Source organism: Sinohyriopsis cumingii, chromosome 7 (assembly GCF_028554795.1).
Source record: "Sinohyriopsis cumingii isolate HCF-2022 chromosome 7, ASM2855479v2, whole genome shotgun sequence".
Classification (NCBI taxonomy): domain Eukaryota; kingdom Metazoa; phylum Mollusca; class Bivalvia; order Unionida; family Unionidae; genus Sinohyriopsis; species Sinohyriopsis cumingii.
Window position 1 is genome coordinate 131780991 of NC_142967.1, and position 11004 is coordinate 131791994.

General features: G+C 35.8%; 1 protein-coding gene across 10 annotated transcripts in view; it reads left to right on the forward strand.

The window, feature by feature from the left end:
- LOC149796142 (protein polybromo-1-like) overlaps window positions 1-11004 on the forward strand; it is a 228871-nt gene that overhangs the window by 14946 nt on the left and 202921 nt on the right. For all 10 annotated transcript variants that reach the window (XM_089966069.1, XM_089966068.1, XM_089966062.1 and 7 more), the window contains exons 4-5: window positions 4464-4611; window positions 9530-9718. In XM_089966069.1, coding sequence (XP_089822195.1) covers window positions 4464-4611; window positions 9530-9718 — 337 coding nt within the window. The remainder of the gene's footprint in view (window positions 1-4463; window positions 4612-9529; window positions 9719-11004) is intronic.

Below are 11004 nucleotides of genomic sequence, written 5' to 3' on the forward strand. Positions count from 1 at the left end.
ATATATATATATATATATTGTTACCCCCCCCCCATCATTAATTCTAATTTCTAGTTATAGGTACAATCGTACAGTTAACTTTTGATTTATGAATTGGTGAATTACTTAGTCTTAAAAAATTCATGGAGTTATCATGCAAATGGATTTAAAACATCAAGCATTATGGATTTTAACATTTAATTAGGACAACATTTTTAGCTGTCATTTTATTTTTGATATGTTTGACTTGACAGTACAATTATATTTTACTTTGTTTACATCATTTTTGTTCATATCTATCTAATACTTGTATATCCATCCATCCATCCAGTTGGGCTTGTTTATTTTTCCAATGTGCAACTCTTGACTCACTGACATTAATGAAGTCATCCCATCACACAGATCTGATTGCAAAATACAGCTGAACTCCAGTTTATTCAAAGAAGTTGGCTTTTTATAGCCCTGAAAGGGGTGGGTGGGTTGACTTGTAGTAGATCAACTTGTAAGTAACTATGTACACTATGCCAGAGGGGTCTGGAATTTTTTTTTAACCAGTATGGAAAAGGTCTGGAAGTTTTGTCACCAACAGCTGTATGAACCCTGAAGCTTATATCATTAAGATATCAGATGAGCTTGATTATGAGCAACATCCACACACATTATGCGGTGATCAGATTGGCCAGGCTTGTGATGATCTTGCTTCAGATTGGACAAGCTTGTGAATACACTTGAGGTCATATACCTGATCAGGTTTGGTGTGTTAGCTTATGTCATCAAAATATCAATGAGTTTGATTATGAGAGACATCCACTTCAAATTAATGAAGTGATCTTGAAACTAACTGGTTGAACTTGTAAACGCTTTTACAGAGGTCTTATTTTTCAAATCAGATTTTTTTTATGTACTCTGATATTGTTAAGATATCAGAGGTGTTTGATTGCAAGCAACATGCACACATATTAATGAGTTGATCAGCATGTTGTGAACACACTAGAGGCTGTATCAAGATTTTGGATAAGTTTGGTTATGAGCAACATCGACACATTAATTTGGTGATCTTAAATCTGATTGGCTGAGCTTATGAACCCTCAGGAGCTAATAGTTTTGTAAACATATAATGAAGATCTTGGATGAGTTCAATTAGGAGCAACAGTCACTCATATTACTGAGGTGATCTTGCCTCTGATTAGCTGAGCATGTGAACACTGAAGATGCCATATTTCTGATCAGCTTTTGATTAAATCTCTTCTAAAAGTTTATTCCATTGAGATCTTGGACAAGTTTGATTAGGAGTGGCATCCTTTATATACAGCCTCATTTCTCCTAAGATACATTCCACAATCACATATGTTTATGTTGGCATTAATCTGATGCTTAACCTGGAATATTTAGGCTTTGACACTTATAATTTAATGTGGCCTAATGAGCAAGTAAAGTGATCTTGACGGTTAGTGAACTTTAATGACTTTTTCGAACTTGACCACTTGCATTAATGTCATTTGGTCATGTACCTGTCACCAGTTTATTCTAACGAAGTGATTCAGTCGTAAGAATACAATACAGTAGTCCCCCTCTTGAACGGCCCCCCTGACCAGCGGCCACCCGCTCCTTATGGCCAGAATCTGTTGGCACCGACGAGTTTGTATTCAAAATTACCCCTCATGAAAGGCCACCCGGCTAACGCGACCACTGGCCAGCATATTAGTGCAATAATATAAAATTTACCCCTCACAAGCGGCCACATTTTATTTGAATATGTATCCAGAACCAGTATTTTATTCATAACGTGTGTTTAGTAATCCGATTTCTGTTTCCCGATGTCAGGTTTTCGTTACTGAAAGAAGTGTTGAGTAAAGCACTAGTACCACTAAGGTTAATATTATATCATTTACACCTCACGAGAAGCAAAATTTATTCCATAAAAACTGAGAAAGACTAATTCTAATCCATACAAAAGGGTAAGTACATGTAATCCAATTAGCCTTACTGCTGTGTTATCATAAGATGTCCGGTTTAGTCACTCTGATAATTGTTAAGATTACAATTATTGAACAGTAGTAACAGCTGAGAAGTTTCAGTATCGATGTACAATACACAAGTCAGCAGGAAAATGGTTTGATAGCCTTTATGGCTTCCCTTAGTAAAATGTTGAGCTTGTTCACTTTGATAATCAGTGGCTATTACTGCTGACAATAATTGTCAAAATTACGAATCCTAACGGCCACGAGGTCAGATCTGCGTGATGTTAATGGTACACATCGAAGCCGTTTTGGCTGCTCTCACTTAGTGTAAAGAAATGTATAAAAACAATAGGGTACCAGACTGCGACTAACGAATCACGTGACAAGATCACTTCCTTTAAAAACACATGTCAATTTGGTTAGAAGCAAACAAAATTGTTTTAACAGTATTGTAGTTGGCAACATGAATAACTTACTGCAAAAAGATCAGCATATCATCGAGTAAAAGAAAAATTCTCAGTTTAGAAGAGAAAGTGAAAGTAATTAAACTGAAGTGGGAGAGGATCCTTGCAGAAAACTAATGTCAGGAAGACTCAGATAAACAATATCGTGAAAGATAATGAAACAATTCTGCAGAAGTGGAAAGGTGAAATGGACGGAGAAAGGAAGATTGTTTGAGCCAGGAGACATTTGTATCCTGATTTGAATGACAAGAAAAAGCAACAATTTTGTCAGTTGAATTGGGATACGGCAACTTTACCGCAAGTAACAGATGGTTGCACAGATTTCAAGTGTGACACAATATTGAGCATTCTGTCCTTAGTGGAGATGTTAATAATGAAGTTGTCGAAGATTGGAACAAAAGACTACACGATATATGCAGGGGATATGACAGCAAGGATATTTTTAATTGTGACAAGACTGGTTTGTTTTTTAGACTGTTACCAACAAAGTGATAGATGACGTGATCTGTAACATAATTATAAAGAACTATATCAATGGTTATTCATATCATTCTTTCGAAAATGATGACACAGTTTGTTTTACATTTATTTCACAACATGCATCTGATCTTTTAATGAAAATATTAAATGTTTTAGAATTAAATGTACATGTGACTTTTTCATATGTGTTTACTATTCGCATTTGTCATCCCCCTCTAGAAAGGCTGCCCTCATTATAAGGCCACTTTCCTGCTGCATTAGGGTGGCCTTATAAGAGGGGGACTACTGTACAACCAGTTTAACTAATGAGATGTGTAGAGAATGATATAGTGTTTAAAAAGATGCAAATTTTTTCAGTTTAAGTAGACAGTGGGGGCAGAGGGTTGGGATATTTGAGGGGCAGGGCTGACAGCAGTTCTGAGTTTTGAATCCAGACCTAGTCCTCATGTGCAAGGAGAAATCCAGGGGACAATGATGCTGGTTGTATAAATGACTTGTCCTTTTTCTGTCAAAAGAAGATAAATGGTACTGACATTTATAGACATTGTAGCAACTGTATGTTCCAAGCTTTTGTTTATCTGTACAATTTCTATACATGTGTGAATTTGCATTTGTGGAAATGTGTTAACTACATAGGTGAGTGATATTAGGCCCAATTGGACTTATTTTACTCCTCCTGAATGTTTTGGAGGATTGTCACAGAACTTCACACATTCATCTCAAGGCCTCAATTCTAAATGAAAATGGTGCTAGTTGGGCATCCAAAATGGCCTTGACAGTGGCCATCTTCAAAATCATGTTATCACTACTCCTACTAAATGGATAGTCCTTAACACTGGGTTTTCACTGAAAGACTTCTTATGATGTCTAGTTAAATGAAAATTGTGCGAATCCGACATATAATATGACTTTCTCAAAATCTTCTTATCGCTACTTCTCCAAGTTGTAAAGTCATATTGACATTGGGTTTTCACCAGAAGACTTCTTATTGTGTTTATTTAGGTGGTATTAAATGAAAATTATGCTGATCTAACATCCAATTTGGCCACATAGGCAGTCATCTTGAAAGACATTTTATATCTACTCAAGAATTGTTGGTCCTGTTGATACGGGGTTTTCACTAAAACACTTATCATATCCAGTTGGTCCTAAATGCAAAACTCTATATCAAGTCTGGCAAATAAATGTCAGTTGTATACTCTGAGAAGAGTGCCATATTGTGACCACTCGCCAAATGCCTAGCCTGTCATGTGCTGAAAACTGGTGTTAGAAACCCCCCCCCCCCCCCAATCTAGTATCTTCTGAATCAGAATAGTGTTAATCTGACTTCCAGTATGGCCATTACAACAGCTATCTTTAAAAGTTTAATGTTACTATTTCTGAGTGGAAAGTCACATTGACACCAGAAGACTTATTATGGTGACTGGAAATGGTAAGTTGCAAGAACTTTTACAGTCTAAAACATAAACTTATCTTATTTAGATGATTACTGAAAAGATGATTAGAAGTCATGTTTTTCAAAGGTCTTACAAATTATGTTTTTAATTATATTTGAATGGGTGTCACTCTTTATTAACAGGACAGCAGCTGACTATTATGAGGTTGTCAGTACCCCAATTGACCTGTTGAAGATCCAGCAGAAGCTGAAGACTGATGAGTATGAGGAGATAGACCAACTGACCCAGGACATAGAGCTGATGGTCAGCAATGCCAAGGCTTACTACAAGGTACACAAACTACAATGTAACCCTGCTATAACACGATTGCGGTCCATAGAAAATAATGCATGTACCAAAAATAGATTGGGGGGAGGTAATAAAAGTGAGGGCTAAAAAAACATCCTTTTAATTAACTGAAGATAAAACTAGTCTGAAATACACTTGCATATTGACAACTTACATTGATGTAGTACATTCCCTAATTTGTTAAGTATTGTACATGTATATACATGGTTCCCACACTATCCGAAAAAAGTCGGGAGAAATGATGCATTTTTTTTTCCAGCCATGAAAAGTCCTTGCATTTTGCAAATATTGATGAAAGTCGGGGAAAACCCCAGGATTTTTCTTCCACAGCTTGATGTCCGAACAGTTATGTAATTGAGTTGTAACTGAACTGATGTGAGTTAAATTTGTCGAGTTCTAACCAGAATATTAGGAGGTTGCAGTATGGCTCATTTTGGTGCTTGCTATTAATATATTTGTTGAGACAATCCAAATGCTCAGGGGATTTGATTTGTCTAGTAAGACCGCTCCTGTGGCCTAGTGGTTAGAGCGCCTGCCTCGGATGCGGGAGGTCATGGGTTCGATCCCTGGCCGAGTCATAAAGACTTAAAAAATGGTACTAACAGCTGCCTCTCTTGGTGCTCAGCATTAAAGGGTTAGTGTTAGGACTGGTCGTCCTGGTGTCAGGATAATGTAACTGGGTGAGACATCATGCTACATGTCTGTGGCATGATGCCCCAGTGCTAGACATCACTATAAACTGCCACACTGCAGACATCGTAGCAATATGACTGAAAAATTGTTAAAGCTACGTTCAAAATCCAAATCACACACACACTCGTCTAGTAAGCTTTTTGTTTCACAGACAGCTCAATATCCTTATTTTTTTATATATGGAAGGTATGAAAACCAGTCTAACATCACAAGAGGCCAACATGGTGGCATTAAAGCATAGCCACTCTGGGGATGGGCTAACAAACTTAAACCTTGTTAAGTCAAGTTATACCTGCATGAAATCAATATGAAAATTATTTAATTTCTCAGAAATTGTGAGTATTAAAATCGTTATGTCTTTAATTTGCTGAAAGACAATAAAACTAATGCATACTAGTGGTTTTGATTGCTAGTGGCACAAGCACACAGAATCTCACAACCGTCAGTTTCAAATATTGTAGAAAAAATATTAAATGAAAGTTGTATACAGGTTGTAATAAGAATACAAAAACAAAAAACATCCTCTCCCTCGATAACTTGCACACAACAGGGTCCACAAACATACACTGCACTATATGCAAGGCGCGAGTTACCGAGGGACCTCCACAAATTTAAAAAAGTCGCTTTAACATCGAGAAAACTGGGGTGGGGAGCAGCGTTAGGGAACTGGGCTGTTTATTGACTGAATCCTCATTTTACAATCACGTCGATGATAAATTTTAATAATTCCCTTTTTTCTAATGAAGTTGTTCGTTATTCTGTTTAAATAAAAATTTTTTTCAAAATATCCAACATATGAAAGATCGTTCCAACTGGTTTGAACAACCATCACGTGTATGTGAAAAATCTGTGTATTACGTCACTGCTTTTTGTTTTCTTGATGAGTCTGGTTCCCATAGTGATAGTTATTAGTATCTTGCCAAATCGGTAGTCCACAATTTAGGAACTAGACTAACTGTTGATACACCACCAGACAAGATTCCTTTTTTTTTCAAAAGCACACAACATTTATTTCGTGACACGTTTACATCGAAACTCAATTTTTTATTGTTCAGTTAGTACAATGTTAATGTCAGGATTTCAGTGGAAGTAATAATGAAATTTTTCATCATCCCTGAGGATATCTCTAAATGCCAGTTCAAGAATTCTCTGAAACTTGCTTGCCCACAATGGTCCGTATCTGTGAAATCAAGCTCTATATTTTACGAAGTATTCATTTCGCTTGGCTGCCTTGTTATCTTTGATTACAGTTATGAAAGAGTTGGTTAATTTAAGATAGTTTCTGTTACATACACAATAACGTTTATTACAGTGTTCGATTGATCAAATGAAGTGAGTTCACCGACATACAACCGAGGCCGCTAGATTTTAAGTTAGTCTGATTTTTGTGCTTTTTAACTTTTTTTTTAATTCAAAAGACATAATTAACGTGATAATACAAAGGAGGCCAGTTTTAATTCAGTGCAGCAATACAACAAATACTTCCGCAAGTCAGTTATCAAAACACGGTCGGCACTTAATTAGGTTCTCAGAGAAACGCTAGCGGACATAGCTGTTAGGTAGATTGACACATTTTATGTTTAATTACAAGAGGACACATTGCATTCATGTCGATTACACTTAAAAGGAACTAAAAAATGGAACTAGAACCCAATTTCAATTGATAAAAAAATTATTTAATTTGTATTTATTAAAGTACTGCCTCCACTCGATGTAAGTGACATTTTGATTGATCAAAATTTCCATACATATCGTTAATTGCGGTGTACTAGGAATGTCGTTTGGAAAGAAAATGTAAAAACATTGTATGAGCTATCTTAAAATTTTATATTTCGTAGTGTTGATTAAAATTTCCAGGTTCTATCTACCGTTTTCAACGATAAAATGAGCAGTACATCAAAGTTTCCGTTACCAATTTTGATAGCAATTTTTCTTCAAGTTCAACAAATAGGGATACATTTTTGGGGTATTTTCGGGTTTAAAAAATGGGATCCATGCCTGACACTGCGTTATAAGCGGGTTCGCGAGATATCAGGGTGCGAGTTATCGAGGGAGTGGTGTAGTACAAAATTCTCTAGACCAACTTCCGGAGTTTTGTTGTAACACGTGACTAGGGTAGCTTCATGCCCCTTGCAGGCTGTGTGGAAAGGATTTTAATATTGGTCACGGTGGTAAAACGAAGAAACCTTGAATTAGCTCATTTTACTAACTCCAGTACTAAGGTAACTTCTTTTTTTACAGAACTAAATTGTGGACACAAATTTTATAAATGCTGAGGCGTTATATACCGAGTTCTTAAAAGAACATGGACTACCCCTAGCGGTAGAAGACTTGTTTGGTCCTTTGTTCAAATGGATGCTTCCTGATTCCAAAGTTGCAGAAAATATGCATGTTCAAGAACAAAATCATCTAATATTGTTCGGTGATACTTCACTTAAAATTGCAGAAGCCATGAAAATTGGGCCATTTAGTATTGCAACATACATGAGTAGTGATTATGATGACAAAAAGTTGTACCCAGTCTGTATAAGGGACTTTGACAATGAAAAGGGCAAAGTCAGAGTGCTCTTCTTTCATTACCAGAATTAACAGTAAATTCCACTGAAGAAAACAATTTTTTATTTGCTTGATAATGCTTTGAATAAATATAAGTTGGCAGAACTGTATGGGGTTTTCAGCTGATGCTGCATCTGTGATGACTGCAATTCACAAAGGAGATGCATACTATACTTTGAAAAATGTCTTCATCATTGTTCATATCAGGCTGTCTGTCATATGATGCACCATGCTGCAGGATTTTTGTTGTTGTAGGGTTAAACGCCATTTTTCAGCACACAATAGGCTATACATGGCGGCCAGTATTAATGGTGGAGGAAGAACCCGGAAAACCCCGGAAAGAACCACTGATCCACGAAACGCTACTGAAAAGCTTTCTCACATACCCACATTAGCCAAATCTGAGACTCGAACCCACGCAGACAGAGGTGAGATGGCAGTGATCCATAACGTAGAGCGCTTTAGACCACTCGGCCACTCGGGGCCCCATCCATGCTGCAGGAAAGGCTGCTGATAAATTAGAAGGAGAACTCCTGAAGTATCAAGTTGGCACTCTACCTGACAATGTGCTTCATGGGGACAGAGTTGATTTTTTCATCTTATTTGCCAGCTAAAAGACCCAATAACTGGAAGATATAAATTTCCTCTTCTTTGTCAGGTTATGAAAGGAATATTGGTTCTTTACCATTCTAATGCTGACTGTGAGAGATTGTTCAGCATTGTTAACAAAGGTAAAACTGAATTTAGATCCAGGCTCTGTAATAACCCAGAATTTAATGCTTTTCTGGTGTGCAAAACATTTATAGTCTCAGCTGGTACAAAGTGTTTTGAAATGCATTATGAGAATCTGTTTCTTTTTAAAGCTCAAAGTGTTATATACGAAAACTTGAAGCAGTAATTGATGTTTAAAGACCAGAGGGGTAAATAAATCATAAATAATTTTGTACAGATGCTCATTGAATTTTATTATGCTATTTGTGGATTACTCTTTTTCTGCTTTGAGCTACTCTTTTTGTCCACTTGGAATACACTGTTTCCTCACTAGGGGTTGGCATGTATGCTTTTAGCATGGAGAGATCCCTCTAAGCCAATGCTTCTCTACTAAAAATAGTTTCAGTATCAAATAATGAGCACTTTTCTAGATTTACCTCTGTTATCCTTTTGGTCTTCAAAAAATCAGTTTATTTAAAGGGACAAAATTGTCATTCTTACATTAAATGAGAGGGGATACCTCCCTTCATATAGTTGAATACCTTTTTTAAAAAAATGCATCATTTAAAACAAAATGCTCATAACATACAACTGCATAGAAATTTTGTCTGAAAATATTTTATGATTTTTTTTATATATATAAGTTATTTGAGAGATAAAGAGAAGAAAAATATTTATTTATCAGTATCTCGTATATATTCTTCCCTGTCATGACAGAGAGAACATATATGAGATACTGATAAATATTAATCAAAATAATAGAAATATGAAATACTTGGAGGGTTATTGACCATAATATCAGAACCCTCCAAGTAATTCCTATTCCGATTAATTTGATTAATATTTAAATTGTTGTGAAATATTTATCAGTTTTATTTTGGGGGGCTAGTGTATACACTACAAAATATAGTGATTTAATTTTTTAATTGACATTCCGCAGAAAAATGCGCCAGAGTACAGATATGCTTGCGATATTTGGGAGCTGTACCAGAAGACCAAAGAAGACCTTTTAACAGAGACCTTTGGTGATGATTCAAAAGAGGGATCACGAGAGCCAGAGAAAATTCCAGTCAAAGATTCTGATGACACTGAAGATGTTCCTGATGCAGACACAGAGACTGAAGGAAAGGTAAGTTCTTTCCATCAAGGTCTTAATGTAGCAGCACTGAACTCTTGAAACCTGTACATCTTTATTTCTAGTAATCTATGCAACTGTATTGTCATGTAGACCCCAGCCAGATAGACAGCATCCATCCATCGATGCACAAGCTTTGGAAGATTTGCCATTTGAATTGAACCAGATTTACTGTAAAGTTGCATCCCAAAAAGAGCTTAGAGGAATTTTTTTAAAGGTGTACATTAGTGATGAAGTTTGTTCGTTTTCTAAAACCATGTGCTTTCTTGATGATCTAAGTCATTATATCACCTCACAAAGAAAGAAAAAACATACACCACAGCAGGGTGGTCCATATTTTTCACCCCCTGTTTTGACGCACTTTAAGTATTTACTTTTACCTTTTAAGAAATCTACTTCTTAGTGATATATCTCATTACTTTGGAAACATTAGTTATTTTAACAATGTACAAACCAGAAATGACAATGATATATATATTCCCGCTAGTTGTAAAGATCTTACAGTATGTCACCCATTTTGACGCACCTCACATACGTCTATCTTTACTTGTGATATTATTGTACAAAAGTTCCATCAAAAACAATATAAATTAGAACAACAACAATAGCACGTAAAAATGTTTATAGGTAAAATGACATTAAAAATATTTCAACATTCCTAAAGGTTTTCTTATACTTATGATCATCTTCATTGTAGAACATAATTTGTCGCAAAAGCCGGAATAATAGTGTGGAAAATCATGTTCATATCATGATAACAATGTTTAGAAGAATTAGATTTAGTGTATGATTGTTTTCCAATACTTAATTTGCATTGTTAAAGTACAGAACCTCAAACTTTGAATGGAGTTTTTGTTTTAATCGTAAAAACTGGTTTGTATCCTTTAAAACTTATGACTCTAAAAGTGGAAATAATCAGAGGCAAAATACATAATGGTACAGGAGATTTTACTCTTATTTGTTTACAGTTCTTACCATTAACAAACCAATTAAAAATAATAAATTGGTTCAAGAATTTTAAAAATATAAACATAGCACCCTTAGGCAGGGCCATAGAGAGTGATCACAGGCCCTGGGGTAAGAAACAATCAGTCCTCTCCTATTTCTTATTCAAACAAAAAATTATAAAGTGTTGTTTGGCCCAGACCCCCTTATATCCCTGGCTTCCACCCCCTCTTGTTGGCCCTGCACTTAGGCTCTAATCATTCAGTGGCTCTTTGTCACATTAAAGATTTGTAAAAAATACTTTTAAAAATATTAATGTAGTTACGCATGATTCC